This window comes from Phacochoerus africanus, chromosome 13 (genome assembly GCF_016906955.1).
Source record: "Phacochoerus africanus isolate WHEZ1 chromosome 13, ROS_Pafr_v1, whole genome shotgun sequence".
Classification (NCBI taxonomy): domain Eukaryota; kingdom Metazoa; phylum Chordata; class Mammalia; order Artiodactyla; family Suidae; genus Phacochoerus; species Phacochoerus africanus.
Genome location: NC_062556.1, coordinates 47,857,503 through 47,881,869, shown reverse-complemented (window position 1 = coordinate 47,881,869; position 24,367 = coordinate 47,857,503). Strand labels below are relative to the sequence as shown.

Here is a 24,367-nt window from a genome sequence, read left to right as displayed (position 1 = left end):
GATAAATACCCTTTTGGACTGAGGCCTAATCAGACCATTTTTTAGTTTCAGATTTTGATATTCCATACATGAGCTATGCCTCATGTGTTAAGAGTACCAAGATTTATAAACTAAATAAATTTTGCATGTTTTCATCCCATCTTTTTTCTTTTAAATAAAAATAGGTCAAGTATAAGCCCTAAGGCAAAGTGCCAGAAACCTCTCTCCAAGTGTATGTGGATTTACATTCTGGTCCTTAATACTGAGCATATTTTTACAACTATTTAAGATTTCGTCTACATACATTGTTGTCTCCTCTTCCATCTCAACTATACCAAGGCCACAACAACAGACGTTTTACAGGAATGAAGAGAGGTGCCTAAAAGGAGATGGTTGGTAATATGAATAAATAAAATATGAATGAATAAAATGGGCAAAATGTCAAGTGGATGACAAAAGAGCCCAAGAAAAGCAGAGACTCCCATCCTGCCTAAGGGATGCCCCATATACTGGTTGCCTTGGGGGAATGCAGGCCTGTGGTTACCAGATTTATTGGAAACTCCAGAGATGAGGATTTTTATCTAAAATCTGAGGGTATGAGTTCCCGTCATGGCACAGCGGAAACAATCCGACTAGGAACCATGTGGTTGCGGACTGGATCCCTGGGTTAAGGGTCTGGTATTGGTGTGGCTGTGGTGTAGGCCGGCGGCTGCAGCTCCGATTCAACCCCTAGCCTGGGAACTTTCATATGCTGCAGGTGTGGCCCTAAAAAGACAAACGACAAAAAGAAAGAAAGAAAAGAAAAGAAAAGAAAAGAAAATCTGGGGGTATGTAAATGTTGGTTTAAAATTTTAAATAAGCAAAAATTGTCAGTCCAACAAAACCTATTGCGGGCCATTTTGTGACCTCTAGCCGACCTTCAGGGCCCTCCACGGGACCAGCCCAATGATCTGTTGCTTTAGAGTACTGTTTGTGGTGGACAGGGCTGGCTTCTAGTGATTATTTTCCTTCTTCTTAAATAATCGTAGACCCCCAAAAAAGGGAGTTCCTGTCGTGGCTCAGTGGTTAACCAACTCAACTGGGATCCATGAGGATGCGGGTTCGGTCCCTGGCCTAGCTCAGTGGGTTAAATAAAGATCAGGTCTTGCCATGAGCTGTGGTGTAGGTCACAGACACGGCTCAGATGTGGCATGGCTGTGGCTGTGGCGTAGGCTGGCAGCTACAGGTCTGATTGGACCCCTAGCCTGGGAACCTCCATATGCTGTGGGTGCCCCCCTTAATAAAAATCATCATCATCATCAGAGACCATCCCTTTAATTATCTTTTCCATGATAGGGAAACATCTAAAATGAACAGTGATCACTTTTTTGGACATTCACAAATGTGCCAACTTAGGCAAACTGCCTTTTCCTCCACAGGGTGTTTTTTTTTTTTTGTCCTTTTTGCCACTTCTTGGGCCACTCCTGTGGCATATGGAGGTTCCCAGGCTAGGGGTCGAATCAGAGCTGTAGCCGCCAGCCTATGCCAGAGCCACAGCAACTCGGGATCCCAGCCGCATCTGCGACCTACACCACAGCTCACGGCAACGCCGGATCCTTAACCCACTGAGCAAGGGCAGGGATCGAACCCACAACCTCATGGTTCCTAGTCGGATTCATTAACCACTGTGCCACGACGGGAACTCCCACAGGGTCTCTCTTGATTCTCTGCTTCCCTTCCGCCAACCCTCTATTCCACATGTATGACATCGATAAACTGCCAATAGGAAAACCCCTGCTTCTCTGCCAACCCATAAGTAAGTCCAATACAGTCTTTCCATCAAAATATTTGGAAACTCTGACCACTTCTCACTATTTCCAATACTGCCACCATCCTCTCTAGCCCAGACTACTGCATTCTTCAAAGCTCTCCAGAAAAACAGAACCAACAGGATACATATATAGAAAAAGAGATTTATGAGAAGGAATTGGCCCACATGATTGCGGAGGCCGAGAAGACCCATGATCTGCCCATCTACACACTAGGCACTCAGGAGAGCTGACCGGTGTAGTTCCAGTCCATGGACAGAGGCCTGAGAACCAGGAGGGCCAACAGGATGGAGTAACTGCCAGTTCAAAAGCCAGCAGGCTTGAAACCCAAGAAGAGCCGATGTTTCAACTCAAGTCCCTCTGAAGGCAGGGAAAGATCAAGGTCCTAGCGCATGCACTCAGGCAAGAGTAGCTTCCTGTTAGTCACAGGAGGATTGGGCTTTTAGTTGTAGGCGGGCCTTCGACTGATTAGGTGAGGCCCACCCACATTCGGGAGGACAATCTGCTTTACTCCGTCTACCAATTCAAATCTCAATCTCATCCAAAAAGATACACCCACAATGATGTAATAATGTATGGCCAAATATCTCGACATCCTATGGTCCAGTCAGGTTGACACACAAAATTAATCATCACAATTACGAGAATTGTTCTTTACCTGGCTTTTCTTCTTAATTTCCTTCAGCCTATTCTTCACCCACCAACCTGTGATCTTTTTAAAGTTGCATGGAGACATAACTCACATACTATACCATTCACCCTAAGTGTACAATTCAATGGGTTTTAGTGTATCAACAAATAAGTGCATCTTTATCACAGCCAGCCAAAGATGGTTAACAACAAATTAAAGAAGCCTCAGTGGCTTTTCACCCTGCTTAGGGTAAAATGCAGTCTACTCACCAAAGCCCACAAAGCCTTATACAACCTTGCTGGTCTACCTCTTCATCTCACTCAGTTCCAGACCAGCTGGAATGGTCCAGCTTGATTGATCCTGCCTTGATCCCCCTTCCTCATTTCCCAGAAAACTCCCTCCCATCCCCACGTCTTTCCACCCCCTCACTTTATTCAGCTCCCTAATCAAATGTCAGCCGCTGAAATAAGATGCCCCTGAGCATCTTCTCTGAAATACTCCTCACACATGCGCTCAATCATTCGCTACCCATTCACCTTATTTTTTTGCAATGTAATTATGGTAATTGACAAGGTATTACCGAGTCTTCATGGTAATTACTGGCACCTAACAGGTTATTATTGACTTATTAACCATGCTCCATTAGGGAGCAACTCTCTCTGCCTTATTTGTGCCTGTGTCCCAAGTTGCTAGAACAGTAGCTGACACAGGTTGGGTGTTCAGTCAGCAATTTTAGGCAAGGAGAGATAGTTGTGGGCCTAAACCCTTCAGTGACCAAGGCCCTGATCCCAGTCCTACACCTGGGTTCTATTTCTCATTAACCTCATTTGCTCTTCCCTTTCCAATTTCTACATTAAAAAGATGCCTAAAGCGAGCTGTTCCAAGTGTTTTTGTACCTGCATAAAACTGTCATGTATGACATAATCTTACTCTGAATCAATTTTTTTTTTTAACTCTACCAGCTAATTATAGTATGGCTTTAGGAATTCTAATTCATGGATGTTTTGAAAAAAAGTTGCCCTCCAGGCTGACAGTTGGCCTATAAATGTTCTTCTTAGATTTAAAAACAAGTAAGTTTTGGAACTCCAGGGAAGTGTTCTAAACTTGTGCCAACGCCATGACTAGGAGATTATGGCTAGAAATAAAACAGGAATTTCCAGATTTACAGCACTGCCTTATTATGAGGGCACTGGAAGCAACTTCAATGTTGACACCAAGTTTCTAAGTTTCTACTCATGGAGATACTTATCTTTAACTGGGAATTGGGGAGAGGAAGGGCGGCAAGGAGGAAATCTCCTAAAAATACTTTATGTTGTTAATATTTTTCTTTTTTTCATATTTTCATGAGGCAATTCCCTAAAAATTCATTCAGTCTATTTCCTCAGATTTGGTGATTGGATAACCCCCAAAACATTTCAAAATACAGATGGTGATCCTCAGAAATTCCCATAAAATATACATTAGAAAAAAGTTATTTAAATTAAAATCCAATCACGGACAATGCCATTTTCAATGCATAAAGTGATCTTAATCTTGGTTAATAATTTATTTTTTTCTTTTCTCTCTTTTTTTTTTTAGGGCTGCACCTAAGGCATATGGAAGTTTTCAGGCCAGGGGTCAAATCAGAGCTACAGCTGGTGGCCTACATCACAGCCACAGCCACAGGGAATCCGAGTACATCTGCAACCTACACCACAGTTCATGGCAGCGCCAGATCCTTAACCCACTGAGCAAGGCCAGGGATCGAACCGCATCCTCATGGTTCCTAGTCGGGTTAGTTAACCATTGAGCCACAAAGGGAACTCCCAATTAGTAACTAAATTTTATGCTCCAATTTCTTCCACTAGTGTGAATAATACATTAAAAATGGCAACACTGGAGTTCCTGCTATGGCAGAGTGGGTTACGAATCCTACTGCTCAGGTGGCTGCAGATGGCTGCAGAGGTGCAGGTTCAATCCCTATCTGGGCACATTAGGTTAAAGGATCCAGTACGGCCGCACACAGCTGTGGTATAGGTCACAGCTGTGGCTTGGATTCAAGCCCTGGACCAGAAACTTGCATATGACATAGGTGCAGCTGTGTTAAAAAAAAAAAAAAAAAAAATGGCAACACTATGGTATGCTCCTATGTCTTTATTAAGAAGTAAGAAAAAGTACTCCATGTTTTTGTTAGTTTTTTTTTTTTTTTCAGAGAAAATAACGGATTGGCAAAATAGTAAAATAAGAATAGTTTAAATTTTTGTGCCTGAGGTATAATTACACAGCTTGTAGCAGTGGCTCACACTTCCTTTGAAATAAAAACATTTCTTTAATGTAGTCTTAATCTTGAGAGCATAACTGAGAAGTTTTAATCAAGTTTATTGATATAATTTAACCTCAACTGTCTCTGTTAGGAAATGAAAGAAAAGAAAAAAATCTTTAACTCAATGAAACCCCAAGGCCTGATCCAACCTCTACGAAATGGTTCCAATAGAGTAATAGGTGAGCAATAGCAAGCTATAGAAATATCTATCTATCCTTCATTATTTATCAAGTATGAGGACATCAAGAATATGAAAACTAAGCATTGAGGCAAGAGGAGGGTAATGGGAGGAGACCTCAGTGTTGACCCCCATTCCTTGAAAGGTGGGGACAGCGGCAGCCAGAATCAGTGCAGTATGAAGGCTGCTCTTATTGGCTAAATCATCAAAATGGCCAGGATGAGTGAATCACAAAGAATTTGCTTGGCAGAAAATCTCCTTCAACACACCTACCAAATCAGCAATAAAATTCCAGACCAGAAAACAGACTCTATTGATCCTCCCACGAAAGGGTTACCTTAAAGGAGCTCTCCAATTCCATCTTCCCCCTCTTCCCATGCTGTCGCCAGTTATCTGTGCTTCGCCTATGTCAGCATCCAAATATGTCTATAAATCGATCTTGCTTATTATCAGTGGGAATGATATTCTCTGCGAGACACACATTGGGGTGACCCAGCACAGAGCAACTCTCAGTCAAGGCATGTGTTGATATTGGCTCCTCATCCAATATTGTTTATATTGGCTACTCATCCAACAGTCTAATAGTCCCTGAGTATTTTCTCTTCAACCATACCAAATTTATGGCTGCCTCCTACCCAGAAAAGGGCCATCTTTGAATGTAGTAATTACATTTGCTCTTGTTATATTACTTCAACGTGGATGAGAAAGGAAAGGCAACAGAAGTAGGCTTTTTTCCCCTGAAAACATTCTGTCCTGAGGTCTCATGTATTGTTTTTATTTGTAGAGAGCTCACAAACCTCCCCTCTTCTAATCCCTTTGTTCCCCTAACCCTGGGGTTTATTTTACTATAGTTTTTGTTTTGTTTTGTTTTTGGTCTTCTTGCCTTTTCTAGCACCGCACCCGCGGCATATGGGAGGTTCCCAGGCTAGGGGTCGAATCAGAGCTGTAACCACCAGCTTATGCCAGGGCCACAGCAACGCAGGATCCGAGCCGCGTCTGCGACCTACACCACAGCTCACGGCAACGCCAGATCCTTAACCCACTGAGCAAGGCCAGGGATCGAACCCGCAACCTCATGGTTCCTAGTTGGATTCATTACCCACTGCACCACGACGGGAACTCCACTAAAGATTTTTTTTTAATGGTATAAAGAAAGTCACTGCTTGAGATTGGTTTTTAGAAAAGTACATGATACAACCTGAATGAGAATATTTAAATTTTATAGCTGATTTCTCTAGGGAGTTTTCTATTACAATTAGAAGGAACAACTTTTTCAGCAGTGACCTTGGCATAGACTAGGCTGCACTCCTGTGTTGACATCCAAGTGTATAGGTGAGTGAGGATGAACCAGAAATAATTTTACATAGGTTATGAGAACATGGACCTCAATATCCTTCTGAAAAACAGCAGTAAAAACGGACCCATAGCTTTATTTCTTGAAATAACCATTATGAAGGCAGGGAACAATGACACATCTAACAGCTTTGGCTAGCCAGCATCTTTGCCCATTTCCTGCCTTCGGCAGCATTCCTAAATGAGAAAACAACCTTCCCAGCCTCTACAGTCACACCTTACACATTCTATTCTTGAAGAAATCTGAAAGAAGAACCCTTTAGAGAAAAGATGTTCAAATTCAGCCCATATTTTAAGCCAGTGTGGATAGGCTGAAGATTTCTCTACTGAGCTCACTGAAAGACACAAACATTCACACAAACGAATAACTCAAACTAAATTTTCTGAACTATCATTGCTTTCCAAAGGCAAATTGCCACTGAAATGGCAAAGCATGAGAAGATCAATCACATCTTTCGTCACTGAGCAAACGAGCCCATGGAAAAGGGTAGTGTTTACTTTCTTGATTCTTCAACTCAGTGTTCTTGGCCAGGTATGATTTAACCCCGTGGGGTCACTGGCAATGTCAGGGGACATTTTTAGTCGGCCCAAGTGGGGGATGGAGGGCATGGTGCTACTGGCAACTGGTGAGTAGATGCCAGGGAAGCTGCTTAACACTCTACAATGCACAGAACAGACTCTCACAAGAAAAAACAAGCCAGCACAAAATGTCAATTGTCAATAGTGCCAAGGTTGAGAAACCCTACTTTAGAAAATACAAATAAATCATTAGGCGTCCAAGATGACTATAAGTTTTAGCGTTAATGACTTCCTTAATGTTTTCTACACATATTGTATCTCATGCACGCTAATACATCGGACGGTAAATATTATTCTAGTTCGAGGGCTCTTTTCACCATCAGAATATCTTGCCTGTTTCTCAGGGTTTTGTTTTGAGGTTAAGTTTTTCCACTCCCAAATAAAGGTTGGGGTTTGATCATTTGAACATGCCCACGTTTAAGAGCACCTAATGTTTCAGATGACTCAAACTCTTGGGTTAGAATTTTTTTTTTTTTTTAAGCATGGCTTTGTAAGGAAAAAAGAGAATTTCTGAAAGACAGGGGAAAACGTATTTCTTTATAAAACTCAGTCAAGCGAGGAAAGCCGTATCTCTAGAAGATCTGGAAACATGATTATTAACTTCCTAAGGAAAAAATAATCAGATAAGCATATGAATGTTTCAAGCAAAATATTCAGCATATTTCTAAACCATCTAAATATGTCTCTCTGTGCTGTCACTGCTCAAGAGATATTCCATGTGTTTCACCCAGGGCCATCTGCCACGGGTAAATCCACTGCCTAGGTTTCAAAGCTAAATGCACATGGTAGCAGTAAGCGGACATGAAATGGACAAAAGTCACAGCTGACAGAAAGTAAGACAGAAGTAATGGAAGAGGAGCCTTGGAGCACTATACTCACATAGCCTTTTTTTTTTTTTTGTCTTTTTTGCCATTTCTTGGGCCGCTCCCACAGCATATGGAGGTTCCCAGGCTAGAGGTCGAATCACAGCTATAGCTGCCAGCCTACGCCAGAGCCACAGCAATGGGGGATCCGAGCCACGTCTGCAACCCGCACCACAGCTCACAGCAACGCTGGATCCTTAACCCACTAAGCAAGGCCAGGGATCGAACCGGCAACCTCATGGTTCCTAGTCGAATTCGTTAACCACTGAGCCACGACGGGAACTCCTATACTCACATAGCTTAACAAACCCTTACACAGAAATTGCACACTTATTCCTGTATTTGACTTAATTTGGTCTATCTACCCCACACAAACCTCATTCATGGAAACCACTTGAACCTACTAGACCCCTGAATTGAACAAGCCAAAGAGAATGAATACACCTGACCACAGCCTAATTTAGCCAAGACCACTCCCTCCCTCCAGGAACTCATCTACCAGCTCATCACTGACATATTATATCTGTAGCCTGGAAAGAAAAGGTAATCTGATCCATTCAGGTTCCTCTCTTGGGAAACTCAACTAAGGGACACCAGGTCCTGTTAGAAATGGCACAGAAAAAAAGCAATTATATGGAATGCTGCTGCCATGTTTATGCCTGAGCACAAGATTAATGAGAGTCCTCTGGGAAATCCTTACATTAAAACTCTCTTCATCTCACCTAGCTTGAAAGCCTCTTTGCTCTTTGTTACCAAAAAAAAAAGCATGAACTGCATATAAAACTGGTGAATCTGATGAGGCTTTGAATGTACCAAATGTGAATTCCTGTTTTTGTTTGTTTGTTTTGCTTTTTAGGGTGGCACCCACCACATATGGAAGTTCCCAGGCTAGGGGTCAAATCGGAGTTGCAGCTGCCGGCCACAGCCGCAGCAGCAGCAATGCGGGATCCAAGCCGGGTCAGCAACCTACACCACAGCTCACAGCAACACCGGATCTTTAACCCACTGAGTAAGGCCAGGGATCAAACCCACATCCTCATGGATCCAGGTACGGTTCATTAACTGCTGAGCCACGAAGGGAACCCCTGAATTCCTGGTTTTAATACTGTACCAGAGTTAGGCAAGACGTTACCATGGGGGAAACAACGAAAGGCACAGAGGACTTCCCTGTACTTTTTTTTTTTTTTTTTGCAACCTCCTCTTGAATTTACATTTCAAAATAAAAAGTTTTTTAAAAAGCAAGGGCTAACTAAAGCATTTACCTATCTGCACGGGTTCCCTACGACTGCCATAACAAAGTACCATAAACTGAATGGCTTCAAATAAGAGAGATCTATCGGTTCACAGTTCTGGAGACAAGAAATCTAAAATCAAAGTGCTCACCAAGCCATACTCCCATGAAACCCTAAAGGAATGCTCCCTTATCTCTCTAGCTTCCGGTGGCTTGCTGGCAACCTTTGGTCTTCCCTGGCCTGTAGATGTATCACTTCAAAGCTCAGCTGTTACGCGGCTTTCTTCCTGTGTATATCTGCCTTCGCATGCCCATCTTCATGTAAGGATGCCAGTCATATCAGATTAGGGTGCCTACCCTAACTCGATTATGACCTCCCTTCCCATACTCTGAGTGACAACCCTATTCCCAAATAAGGTCACATTCTGAGGGACTGCAGTTTAGGACCTCAATATGCAGGCACACCTTAGAGACACTGCAGGTGACTATCACAATAAAGCAAGTCATATGAATTTTTTTTGTTTGTTTCCCAGTGCATATAAAAGCTATGTTTAGCAAAGAAACTCATGGACTTGGAGAACTGACTTGTGGTTGCCAAGGGGGAGGGAGAGGGAGGGGGATGGACTGGGAGTCTGGGTTAATAGATGCAAAACTAGGCGTCCCCGTCGTGGCGCAGAGGAAACGAACCCAACTAGGAACCGTGAGGTTGTGGGTTCGATCTCTGGCCTCACTCAGTGGGTTGGGAATCCAGTGTCACCATAAGCTGTGGTGTAGGTCCCAGACGCAGCTCGGATCCTGCATTGCTGTGGCTGTGGCGTAGGCCGGTGGCTGTAGCTCTGATTCAGCCCCTGGCCTGTGAACCTCCATATGCCAGGAGTGCACCCGCCCACCCGCCCCCACCCCCCCACCCCCGCAAAAAAAAGATGCAACACTACTGCCTTTGGAATGGATAAGCAATGAGGTCCTGATGTATAGCACTTGGAACTATATCTAGTCACTTATGATGGAACATAATGGAAGATAATGTGAGAAAAAGAATGTATATATGTGTGTGTGACCGGGTCACTACGCTGTACAGTAGAAATTAACAGAACATTGTAAACCAACTAAAATGAAGAAAATAAAAATCCTTTAAAAATTTTAAGTTATGCTTACAATATCCTGTTGTCTATTAAATGTCCAACAGCATTATGTCTAATAAAACAAAATACATGCTTTAATTAACAAATGCTATATTGCCAAAACATACTAACCCTCATCTGAGCCTTCAGAGAGTCATAGGGTAACATCAGAGATCACTGATTACGGATCACCAGAATATAACAATAATGAAAAAGTGTGAAATTCTACAAGAATTACCCAAATATGACTGAGATGTGGGTGAACAAGTACTGTTTTTTTAAAAAAAAAAATGGAGCTGATAACATTTGTTCAAAGTAGGGTTACCATAAACCTTCAATTTGCTTTAAAAAAAAAAAAAAAAAAGCAGTATCTGCAAAGTGCAGTAAAGCCAAACACAATAAAATGTGATGTGTATATTGTATTTTGTGGGGGACACAATTCAACCTATAACACTATCCTATCAAAGACCTAATTTTCTAGAGCCTATTATTTCTCAGAATGGAAACCTTGTTCATTTTGGAGTTCCTGCTGTGCACAGTGGAAACAAATCTCACTAGTATCCATGAGGATTTGGGTTCAATTCCTAGCCCTGCTCAGTGGGTCGGGGATTCAGCCTTGCTGTGAGCTGTGGTGTAGGTCGCAGGCACAGCTCAGATCCCGAGTTGCTGCAGCTATGGTGTAGGCTGGCAGCTGTAGTAGCTCTGATTCAGCCCCTAGCCTGGGAACTTCCCTATGCTGCAGGTGTGGCCCTAAAAGGCAAAAAAAAAAAAAAAAAAAAGAAAGAAAGAAAAGAAATCTTGTTCATTTCATTCATTCAAAAGAACTGGCGACCTCCTGTATGTACCAGTCACTACGTTCAACTCTGTGAATGAAAAAAATGACTAGTAAGTAGAGTCTGGCTCAAATTTAATATCTCTCTTCTATAAGTATCCACAACTAAGGCTTCTGACACACTGCTTTTGTGAAATTCTTAGAGGTCAACCTTCATGGTCTAACTGCAACTGCTCACGGGTGTGCAACGAAAGTCAGTCTACAGTAATTCTCTGTAGCACATTCACCATCTGGTGCTTTCTTGTTCATTTGTTAATTTATTTGCCCAATCCCCCCCTGCCCCTCCCCCACCAGTAGAAGGTAAGCTTTTTGAGTGTAAAGCCCCTATCTGTCTTTGTCCTCTAATATATCGCTATAAACTCCAAACATTCTTGACCTAGTAGGCACTCAACTATGTGTTAAAAGAATGAATGTGTGGCATTCCCGTCGTGGCTCAGCGGAAACAAATCTGCCTAGGATCCATGAGGACGCAGGTTCGATCCCTGACTTCACTCAGTGGCTTAAGGACCTGGAGTTGCCATGAGCTGTGGTATAGGTCGCAGATGAGGCTCAGATCTGGCATTGCTGTGGCTGTGGTGCAGGCTGGCAGCTATAGCTTGGATTCAGCCCCTAGCCTGGGAACCTCCATATGCCTCAGGTGTGGCCCCAAAAAGCCAAAAAAAAAGATAAATAAAATTAAAAAGACACATGTGTGAAAAAATGTTAAAAAAAAAATGAATATGATACCAAAGGACATTCATAGAACATCCAGACTATGACTATATCATCTGTTCCCGTGCTCCTAACAGCACTACTAGGTAGATGCAGGAATTCTAATTTGCACTTGAAATTGAGGCTTTAAGAAGTTTTGATAGGAGTTCCCGTTGTGGCGCAGTGGTTAACGAATCCGACTAGGAACCATGAGGTTGCGGGTTCGGTCCCTGCCCTTGCTCAGTGGGTTAACGATCCGGCGTTGCCGTGAGCTGTGGTGTAGGTTGCAGACGCGGCTCAGATCCCGCATTGCTGTGGCTCTGGCGTAGGCTGGCAGCTACAGCTCCGATTCGACCCCTAGCCTGGGAACCTCCATATGCCGCGGGAGCGGCCCAAGAAATAGCAACAACAACAACAAAAAGGCAAAAAAAAAAAAAGTTTTGATAGAAAAACTCTCCTGACACACAAGCATGAGAAGGAAGAATCAAATGACACATAAAAACGACGTCAAACTAAATGCACATAGCCCAGTTCTGTGCCTCTGGTCACTTTGGCTCTTACGTCCAAGTGGAAGTCCTCCCTGTCTGTTATTTGGGAAATTATTCTATTTAATAGACCAGGAAGTACATTTCATTTTAGTTTCCAGAGATAAAATCCAAACTAGATGGAATTTTTTTAATGTTTTAATTGGCCACACCTGCAGCATACGCAAGTTCCCGGGCCAGGGATCAAATCCAAATCAGAGCTGCAACCCATACCACAGCTTTGGTAATACCAGACCCTTAACCCACGGCTCCAGGCCAGGGATCGAACCCGTGCCTCAGCAATGACCCAAACCTCTGCAGTCAGGTCCTTAACTCCCTACACCACAGCAGGATAGAATTTCTGATACTTGAAATAGAAACACTTGGAGAGACCTTTGGATTTAAATATAAAATACACTGGTGCTTTCATCTAATCATAGAATCAGAAGACGGAATAAAATCTGGAGTGGCCAACCATAATAAACCGCAACAGCTGAAGCGTCCCAAATATGCAGGGTGCTTGGAGTCAAAGGCTAATTTTATTTAAAAGGCATGTAATTGACCCAAGAAATGACAATTTAAAATCTGAACATTAAACTATCTGAGACTAACTCAAGCCATTTGAAAAGACAGAGTACTTGCAATACAATTTATACACTGAATTTTCACAGTAGTTATTTCATAAAAGTTATTTTCATATACAACATATTTTATTAAATGGAATGTTTCTTCCTAGAAAGACCTCAGAAACCAAACATCTTGCATTTTACTCCTTAAATAATACCTTCTGACTTGCTATATTACTAGAAGTAATTGATGTTTATGTATACACACACACACACACACACACACACACACACACACACACACACATGAAAGTTTTTACCTAACCAAATTTGAAACCAGTAAAAATATATCAGCTGCTTGGTCATAGAAATAGAAGTGATTTGGTAAGAAGGAAGGAATTAATATTTGAGCCCAACTGCTCTGGGAACTTTATATATAGACAGTTGATCCTTGAATAAAACAGGTTCAAACTGCACAGGTCCATTAACACATGGAGTTTTTTCAAGAAATACACTGGAAAAAAATTTTGGAGCTTTGTGAAAAAAACTCACAGATGAACCATGTAGCCTAGAAATATTTTTAAAAATTAAGGAAGAGTGTATATATCTGTCTGACTGGGTCACTTGGCTGTACAGCAGAAATTGACAGAACACTGTCAACCAACTATAAGAAAAAAATTTTTAAAGAAAAAAATTAAGGAAAAGGTATATCATGAATGCACAAAGTATATGTAGATAGTCTCCTTAGGTATAAAGTGAGGGATATTTAATATAAATTAATAATGTATTTGTTTTCTGTTTTATAACTTTGCTTTTAAGGAATTACATTAGAGTACACTAAGCCTCTTTCTCATAATTGGAGAAATGGCACATCAGCCTGTTATCGCAGGTAAGTGGGGGGTTTTTTTTATGTAATAATGTTTCTAATACTGTATTATGAGTGACTGTAATATTGTATGCCATAAAAATTGTATAATGATTCACTCATTAGTGTATCATAGTCTAGGCCATCATGAACTAATCATATTGCTGTTTGTCATCAACCCATGAATTATTATACCTGTACATAAATATGAATTTTTTTTCATATCTTTTCAATTTGATTTCTAGTGTTAGCAATATGTATAACATCTGTAGTGTTTGTATCATAAGACAATATTGACATAAGTACTGACAGACGGATGTATATCTGATAAACAGAGGATGCAAACTTATGGTATCCATACATACAGTATAGTGCTGTAAATGCATTTTTTTCTTCCTTATATTCTTAATATTTCTTTAAGTTATTTTATTGTAAGAATACAGTACATAATACATACGACATACAAAATATGTGTTAATTAACTATTTATGTTATCAATAAGGCTTCTGGTCAACAGTATTAGAGTTAAGTTTTGGGCAAGTCAAAGGTTAGACACAGATTTTTAACTCCTCAGGAGATCAGCACTCCTAACTCTTGCACTGCTTAAGGATCAATCGCATTCTATTTATTTTATTTTTTTATTAAAGTATAGTTAATTTACAATTTCTGTGCCAACTTCTGCTGTATAGCAATAGTGACCCAATCCTATCTACATACATCCCTTTTCTTATGCTACCTTCCAAAATGGTCTAACTCAAGAGATTGGACATAGTGCCCTATGCTATACAGTAGGACCTCACTGCTTATTCCTTCTAAATGCAATAGTTTGCACCTACTAATCCCAAATTCCCAGTCCATCCTATTCCTCCCACCTCCTTCTTGACAACCACAAGTCTGTTCTCCATGTTTGTTTCTGTTTTTTAGATACATTCATTTGCACCATATTTTCGACTCCACATATAAGTGATATTTGTCTTTCTCTTTCTGACTTACTTCACATAGTATGATAATCTCTCGTTGCATCCATATTGCCACAAATGTCATTATTTCATTCTCTTTTCCTTTTTTCTTAAGGCCACACCTGTAGCCTATGGAATTTCCCAGGATAGGGACTGAATCAGAGCCACAGCTGTGGTCTACAGCACAACCACAGCAACACCAGATCCACGCAGTATCTGAAACCTATGCTGCAGCTCGCAACAGTGATGGATCCTTGACCCACTGAGCAAGGCCAGGGATTGAACCTGCATCCTCAAAGACACCATGTCAGGTTCTTAACCTGCTGAGCCACAACAGGAACTTCCTATTTCATTCTTTTTCACGGCTAAGTAGTACTCCATCATGTATATGTACCACATTTCAAAAGAAAATGGCAATTTTCTGATATTTTAAAGAAAAATAAAAGGACAGAAACTGTAAAAACTCCTTCTTGCCTAAACAGATATTTTCTAATAATAAACACTCTGCCACCAGCTTATTCTTGTCAAAACTTTGATGAGATCTTAATTCCAAGTGCAAACTGAGAAATTTTAGTACCTACACCTTTAAGCCACCACACCTTTAACATCTGCAAACACACAGATGACCAAAGAGGGGGTTCATGAATGTATTACATGCAGCCTGACCATGTCAAAGATAACATACACTTTACTTACATTCCAGTTATAAGCTGTATTAAACGTGAGTGTTCTGTTTAAAAAAAAAAAATTCTTTTTGTCTTTTTAGGGCTGTATTTGTGGCATATTAAGTTCCCAGGCTAGTGGTCGAATCAAAGCTGTAGCTGCCAGCCTACCTCACATCCATAGCAAAGCAGGATCCAAACCACATCTTCGATCTACACTGCAACTCATGGCAATGCCGGATCCTTAACCCACTGAGCGAGGTCAGGGATCGAACCTGCATCCTCATGGATCCTAGCTGGGTTCATTAACCAATGAGCCACAATGGGAACTCCTGTAAAATAAATCTTTTAACTGATTCCTATCATCAGCCTTGATTCTTAGGGATTGCTAACATTTTTTAAATGATCCATCATTTGTACCCAACTATAAATTATTTATTTCCAAAGATATAGTCCCACATTATTATTGGTTTCTCAAGGGTCTGGACCCACCAGAGTACCTACATAAGGACAGTGGTGGGATATTTTTCATACACCAAAGTCAGAATTTAAAGCTAAAAGGAATCTAAAGACTCACCCATGGTCATCTTATGGATATTATTGTGGCAAAATGGAAGACAGTGACTTGCTCAGCATCACACAGGGTGTTGGTAGGAGACCAAAAAGGACTAACTGAGCTTAAGTATGTTGCAAATACATCCCAAGATCTGCATGGATAATGCAAAAACATGAAGCACCAGAAACAACTCGTAAACCTTGGGCAGTTTTTAAACTGTGGTCAACCAGCCATGTATGCAGAGCTGAGCTTCAGAAAGAACGTGATCCTAAATAAATGCAATCTGTGGCAGAAATAGGCAAGAAAGGTGATACACGAAGTTCAAGGGCACAAAAAGCAAAACAAACAAAAAATTTAAATCAATAGAATAAAAGCCTCCAGGCAGAAAGGAAACAGAAAGAGGAACTAAAGATATGAGGAGGAAATCACTAAAAATATTTTGCTTGAGCAGAAGATCCCAAACCGAATTCAATGATAATTCCAGATAAGAGAACCTATTTACGCCCAACTTTTCACATTTCATTAATGAAGAAATCTACTTTGGAAGATAATGTATTACTTACCAAACCTGCTATTGGTGTGGACAGTCTATTGATCTTCTTAATGATACCAGGTTTAAGCTTGTTAATCAAACTGAAAGTAAATAAAGAAATAACGTGTGCAGTTACAAAAATGCCAATATCAGTTTAGCATTCTTTTTAACATTCTCAAAAATCATATGTGTCCCTCATCCATCCCCAATATTTTCTTCAGGTCCAAGAGCCCAACAGAAAGCAAACAACCAAGAAAATAAGTCAAAAAAAAAAAGGAAAAAGAAAAGCACTACAAACAGTGGTGAATGGGCCTCTTAGAACATCCAGAAACATTTCTACATTCAAAGCCATGTCCTTAAAAATAGTTCCACAATAATATTTGATTCTGTTTCAACAGTCAGTTTAACAATCTCTTTCATGGACTTCCCGTTGTGACTCAGTGGTAATGAACCTAACTAGTACCCATGAGGATGCGGGTTTGATCCCTGACTTCACTGAATGGGTTAAGGATCTGGCGCTGTGGTGTAAATCACAGACATGGCTCAGATCTGGCATTGCTGTGGCTGTGGCATAGGCTGGCAGCTACAGCTCCGACTCTAGCCCGGGAACTTCTATACACCAGAGGTGTGCCCCCCTCCCAAAAAAAAAGACCCTCTTTCATCACAATTTAGTTATCTTGGACCTAGGAACACTTTTTTCTATTAATCATTTTCACTGATTTTCTCAAACGGATCCATGTTTTAAAAGGTAACCGTATTTTTTGCCAGCTTCCAAGGGTACAGTGGAACTCATCCACGTAATTAACTAGTCCCCATGGGTAACTCACTCAAGTCTGTGATCGACTGCTTTGTCATTACCCCAGAATGACTGGGTAAAAATTAAATGCACCCGAACTCCCCCAAAGGGGCCAGTAGTTACCTCAGAATCTAACACTGAACACATGTATGCTGCTGTTACAGAATCTGCAAAGATATCTGTAAGTCTCAAGACTCGAAAACACTTTTAGAACCCAGCTTTGACACGTGAAACTTAAGAGGACAATTTTTGGTTCTAAATCTAGATTACTGTGAATTCTATTCTTTTTGCTGTGGTGCTGGTTGCTGTGCCCGATAAGAGTACCCATCCAAGCGTAATACTAAACGCTTTTCTATTAATGCTGGCTTGGTGAATTCATCATGAATCACTGCCGGAAGACAATAATCTGAAACTGGTTTTCCTATTCAGGAAGGCTTCCACAAAAACAATTCTTCATTCTCTAGCAGAGCTCCAAATGGAAAGCAAACAGAGGAGGAAGAATCAAACATTCTTAATTTACTGGCCTCTCCTTCACAATGGACAACAGGAAGAAAAAAAAAAAAAAATATATATATATATATATATATATATATATCTGACACTTGTGGAATGTCACTCCTTCAACATTCCAGAGATTTATATATACACTTGAGTATGCTAAAAATAAAAAAGACAAAAGTCTCCATTTAATAACCTTCAGAATGTGGTTCAACGGGATTCAAAACTACAAAACAGTGGCTTATGAAGATTTAGTCTGGGGAACAAAAGCTGTTTTTCTGTTTTCAGAGTTTCTTCACACCAATATCTTCAGACAACTTCACACGGATGAGAGAACCGCCCCTGAACTTCACGTATTTCCCAGAACTGTTACTTCTTGACTCCTCATTTCTTAGTGGTGCATTGAAAAGCACCTACAAAAGAAGGCTTTCTCTTTTCATAGCCACAGTCCTGTTCTTTCATGACTAGCTGAGGAGCCAGAGAAGAACTGAGCAGGTTTATAGGAAATGACAGTTCAGAAATTCCCATTGTGGCGCAGCGGTTAACAAATCCGACTAGGGACCATGAGGTTGCGGTTCGTTACATCACTGGCCTTGCTCAGTGGGTTAAGGATCCGGCGTTGCCATGAGCTGTGGTGTAGGTCGCAGACACAGTTCGGATTCAGCGTTGCTGTGGCTCTGGCATAGGCTGGCAGCTGCAGCTCCGATTCGATCCCTAGCCTGGGAACCTCCATATGCCGCAGGAGCGGCCCAAGAAATAATAAAACAAAACAAACTCTTAAAAAAAAAAAAAGAAATGACAGTTCCAATTTAATTCCAGTGGTTCCCGATTAAAAGTATTTCTTGAATTCTGTTATCGGTGGCCTTCTTGCAGCACACAGTACGAATAACTGAAACATGACTTAACAGAAACCAAGTTCTAGCCTAGTGTAAAGCAAGAAACTCACAGCAGTTGGTAGCATCTTTCCTAAAGGAGTTTGGATCTTAAAATGTCATCTTTCTGTGACATAAAAAGTTGGACACCACTTAGCGCTGGGGCACCATATCAAACGTCAGAGAAGTCTGACATTAGTCGTCCTTGTTAAGGGAACGGTGTCGTAAATTCCTCCTCCACCCATTTGAGTCACTGGTGACTTGAGCCATGTCATTCAATTCACCTGTTTACTTCCCTTACAATTTTTGTATTACAGTGTTAGTAATGTCAAGAGAATTGCTTTTAAATACAGTTTCTGGAATGGCTAATAACAGAGACTACTCTCAATTAAGTCAGCTGAAGGAAGTCAGGGACAGAGGTAAAGGAAACAGCACAGATCAATGCTGCCTCCCAATAATGAGTTAATGGTCTCCTTTCTCATCAGAAAGTGCCAGAGCGATTACTGAGAAGCAACAGACACACAGTGGATCAGTGTCCTCCGCTCCTGAGCCTCCCCATCCATGTACAAACATGGAAACAAGCACAAGGAAAAACGGCACTCTGGGTAACATGCAAAGGACCCTCTAAAAAGCGGTGTCACTAGAGGGAAACACTGTTTCATTTTGGCAATTGTTAAAATGGTGTCATTTCCAAGCACCAGAATATGGACTCACAGTTTTGGCAAAGAGTGAACATCCAATGTGATTATGAATCACGAGTAAATTATTTTCATCCGAAATTAGAGGAAGAACTTTTAGGATATTTCTTCTAGGGAGAAAAATTAAGTTTTATAAAACTTTTACTTTAGTGAAATTTAAGTCTCCTAAAGGAATAGGCGCATAGGCTTAGATCAAATAAAATATAAGTGACACATGTAAAAGATACTACTCTCTTTTACAAATGGAACTTGTTTGCGTAGGAAGCATTCTTACATTTGTACAATTCCTAAAGGCAACACTGACTTCAGGTCACTGGCTCTATTCAAGAACTATCAGGGAGTTCCCGTCATGGCTCCACAGAAATGAATCTGACCAGCATCCATTAGGATGCAGGTTCGATCCCTGGCCTTGCTCAGTGGGTTAAGGATCCAGCGTTGTCATGAGCTATGGTGTAGGTTGCAGACGTGGCTTGGATCTGCCACTGCTGTGGCTGTGGTGTAGGCCAGCAGCTATAGCTCCAATTTGACCCCTAGCCTGGGAACCTCCATATGCCACAGATGCAGCCCTTAAAAGACAAAGAAAAAAAATATATCATATACCATGATAACTGTCCAGACTCCTCTGTGCACAGGGAACTAGAGGCAGCCCAGGGACCACTGTATCTGCCTGCATCCCATGCCCCACCCTTCTAATCCTATATAGGATTTACCCCAACTCCCCGAAGCTTTTCCTCAGGCCATGGTATAAACCTGGCTCTGTGCTCTCCTCGCACATCACATCGGAGGTTGCTCTCTTGGTAAGCTGAAAAGCAGAACAGGAAACACCTACCTAGTCTCTAGCTACCTCCCATGGTAGGGAACTCCCTCAACAAGGCCCGCTGCCCCTCTCCTTCAGCTCATCCTCCAGTTCCCTACTTACTTTTCGCTTTGTCCCCAACATGTATTGTCCCCTCCCTCCAAGGGAGCTGATTTATATAAATGCTAGAAAGCTGCCTCTGTTCAGAAAGCTCATCATGAGTGAATGTGACCTGACCTTAAACATAAGTCAGAGGGGATTCTCCAGGGAAACTGCCCACCAAACTCAATACGACATCTGGCTCAGGTATAGAAGGCTTTAATGAGAACTGGACCGTGATGCTCTCTCTTGGTCTCTGGGAACAAGTTCCAAATGCCAAAGCTCATTTCCCTTTTATCAGAAAGCTCTTCAGCAAAGGGAGAAAACGGAAAGAGATCTTTCGACTTTCTACTCCCGAAGATTTTTCCAAATATACCAGAAAGACTGACATCAAAGAGTAGATCAATGCAGTGAGAGTCAACTTTTTAAGCTACGAAGTATTTGGTTAGTTAGTCACACATATGTATTTCTAATATCTTTTGATTGACTCCATTTTTTTAAATATAGATGCCCACATTAGTCAAACTGTCCCTATCAGTAAATATTTACTTTAAAAAAAATAATAAAGATATGACACCTTTCTTTAAAAATGAAAGGGCAATGCCTTGTTTTATGTCATTTGACACGTAATCATTTGCCTAGGTTTCTTCTAGATGCAGACTCTGCATCTATTAAAGACAGAGCCCTGTGCTGGAATGAGCCACAGAGCAACCAGGCAGTAACAGTGCTAAGTGTAAGGAAGTCTCTCCTTCCAAACACATCTCCCAGCACTTACCGAAGGGCCTGGCATGTCAAATATTTCATAAAATCCACTAACTTTTTTTTTTTTTTCTTTTTAGGGCCACAGCCGCGGCATATGGAGGTTCCCAGGCTAGGGGTCTAATCGGACCTGTAACCGCCGGCCTACACCACAGCCACAGCAACTCGGGATCCAAGCCGTGTCTGCAACCTGCACCACAGCTCACAGCAACGCCAGATCCTTAACCCATGGAGCGAGGCCAGGGATCGAACCCACAACCTCATGGTTCCTAGTCAGGTTCGCTGACTGCTGAGCCACAACGGGAACTCCTCCACTATCTAACTTTGAATGTAGAAATTTTTCTGTAACTAATTCAAAACTTCAATCTTCTCTACAGAAATAAATTTAGAAATTTAGTTTCACTCAAATGCTAGAGATGATTTTGTGCTTCTCCCAAAGAGGACACCTCCCCTCTGTTATTTTTCGTTGCCAGACAAGTTTCACTTTAATGGTCTCTCCTCATGGGCAAATGCTGATCAAGAGGGTAAGCTTCCTATGAGATAGATTAATTTGGACTGGTTCTCTTAAGTAAATTCTTCCCTAAATTTTTAACTATCTCTAGCTACATTATAAGTTGTAATATTTTAAAACTAAAAATCACATGGAATAGTGATCACATGTCCATGGCTATAAAAGCATATGTCATTTAAAACTTCTGGACTGGAAGAACGGACCTGTGGTTGCCAGTGGGGAGGGGGAGGGCGTGGGATGGACTAGGAGTCTGGGGTTAATTGATGCAAACTATTGCTTCTGGAGTGGATAGAACACAGGGAACTATATCTAGTCACTTGTGATGGAACATGATGGAGGATTCATGTGAGAAAAAGAATATGTGTATGTGTGACTGGGTCATTTTGCTGTACAGTAGAAATTGACAGAACACTGTCCATCAACTATAATGGAAAAAATTAAAATCATTAAAAAAAATAAAGCTCCAAAGCATTCAGTACAAATATGACCACTTTAATCTTTTCAAACACTGGTAGTAAAATTAATATAAGCTTCATTTCCAGAATTCCTGTGGTAGTTATTTTGAATATTGCTGAATTAGGGTACACCACCACTATGGTTAACAATACACGCTAAGAAGGGCAAGTACATGGAATAGTAACAAGCCAGTACCAGCGCAACTGACAGTCATCCTTTCATGATGACCAGGACTTTCTTCTTCACCTCACTGTTACGCCTGAAGCATCCTGAACTGGATCGAGCAAAGTCTGAGCAGCCTGACTGCAGATGCCTCTTATTCTAGGCAACCTGAACAATTATAGCACTAATGGATCTTGCTGAGTAATAGGACATTCCCCAGTGCTACATCAAGAGCACAAGGTGTCTAGCAAACGGACTCTGGGTTCCTGTCCTGGTTCTCCTCTTCACTACTAAGTCACATCGCCAAATTCTGTCCCCATCCCTTTATGTGAATGAGAGGATTCTCATAACCCAATTTGGGTCTTTCCAACTTTTGCTACTGTAAAACTGTTTGGATACATGTCTATAGGTATATCTCTGTCCGTGTTCCTTACTGTTTCTTAAAATCTATTTCTAGAAATAAAATCATCAGCGTCAAGCTCTTGGGACCTGTCTGAAAAGGAATTTGATGATATGGATCAATCTACTTTTGCACCAGCAGACAGCATTCCTGTGCCCTACGACAGCGACACTGTTTCCCTCTGCATGTCAGCCACTCACTGCACGATTCCCCCACCCCTGTGCTGCTGCTGCCTTGATAAGCACCACTCTTAAGGGATGTAAAAATTTTACCAGGGTCTTATTATGTATCACATTTTAGACACGGAAATTGGTTTTTAATATTTTCTCCTAGGAAGAGGCTTCATGCACATCTCTTCCTAAATCAGTAGTCTTTTCTTAGATGCCAAAAAAAACCCACAATTATTGGGAAAGTCTTTCACTTTTTTTGATAAATTTGCTTCCATAGCTTGGCTATTGTAAGAAATGCTACAGTGAACATGGGAGTACATACATCTTTTTGAATTAGTGCTTTTGTTTTCTCGGAGAAAAAAAAAAAAAACAGAAGTGGAATTCCTAGATTATACTGTAGTCCTATTCTTAATTTTCTGAAGAATTGCCATACTGTGTTCCACAGCAGCTGTACCAATGTACATTCCCACCGCCTGTGCACAAGCGTCCCATTTTCTTTCTTTTTTTTTTTGTCTTTTGTCTTTTGTCTTTTTTGTTGTTGCTGTTGTTGTTGTTGTTGCTATTTCTTGGGCCGCTCCCGTGGCATATGGAGGTTCCCAGGCTAGGGGTTGAATCGGAGCTGTAGCCACCGGCCTACGCCAGAGCCACAGCAACGCAGGATCCGAGCTGCGTCTGCAACCTACACCACAGCTCACGGCAACGCCGGATCCTTAACCCACTGAGCAAGGGTAGGGACCGAACCCGCAACCTCATGGTTCCTAGTTGGATTCGTTAACCACTGCGCCACGACGGGAACTCCCCATTTTCTTTATATTCTCACGAGTACTTGTTACTTAAGGTCTTCTTGATGATCGCCATTCTGACAGGTGTGAGGTGGTAGCTCACCTGGGTTCTGATTTGCGTTGTCCTGACATTGAGTGATGTGGAACATCTTTTCATCGGTCTGTTGGTCATCTGCTATGTTGTCTTTGGAAAAATGTCGCTTAGGTCCTCTGTCTATTTTTTAATCGGGTGGCTTGTTTTTATGATGTTGAGTCGTGGTATATGGTGAGTTTGTAAATTAAGTCTTAGCCAATTATTTACCCTAAAACTATTCATCGAGTGACTCATCTCTTCTCCATTCTCTCATAGCTCCTTCATGCATAAGAATGTATTTTGGACCTTGCAATTACATTCATATGTACACTTATAAAGCAATCCACATTTTAAATTGCTGTGCTTTTTCAAGTTTGTCATTTGTTCTAACATTGGAAGAGGCTCAGGAATTTTTCCTTTTAGAACCTTTCCTTACCTGTTTATCTTCCATATGAATGTTAATATTCTATTTATTCTAAGAAAACTCTCACTAGATTTAACATGGTTATTGACTTAAAGTTATAAATTAATTGACATCTATTACCCTCTATGGAAATAGAGTTTACCATGCCTTTTTTTTTTTTTTTTTGGTCTTTTCAGAGCCACACCCACAGCATATGCATGTTCCCAGGCTAGGGGTCGAATAGGAGCTACGGCTGCTGGCATACACCACAGTCACAGCAACGCAGGGTCCAAGCCATGTCTGCAAACTACACCACAGCTCTCGGCAACGCCAGATCCTTAACTCACTGAGTGAGGCCAGGGATCAAACCTGCATCCCCATGGATACTAGCTGGGTTCATCACTGCTGATCCACAAAGGAAACTCCCCCATTTCTTAAATTATATTGTTTACCATTACATTTTTAACATACAAAATAAAAATACCACACACTCCTCTAAAGCAAAGAGTAGACAGTGTTCTAAGCTTTGTCACTATTGCTTTTTTCCCTTAGAGCTCACATGACTTTCTACAGTTGTTGGTCAGAATCTATAAAAATCTATAAAAATTCTAATGACTAAGTCTCTCAAATAAGGCAATTACTCTACTTTTAATTGCTGTTG

General features: G+C 41.2%; 1 protein-coding gene across 12 annotated transcripts in view; it reads right to left on the bottom strand.

Moving 5' to 3' along the window:
- LMO7 (LIM domain 7) overlaps nucleotides 1-24,367 on the bottom strand; it is a 225,041-nt gene that overhangs the window by 115,987 nt on the left and 84,687 nt on the right. For all 12 annotated transcript variants that reach the window (XM_047755673.1, XM_047755675.1, XM_047755677.1 and 9 more), the window contains exon 3: nucleotides 16,263-16,332. In XM_047755673.1, coding sequence (XP_047611629.1) covers nucleotides 16,263-16,332 — 70 coding nt within the window. The remainder of the gene's footprint in view (nucleotides 1-16,262; nucleotides 16,333-24,367) is intronic.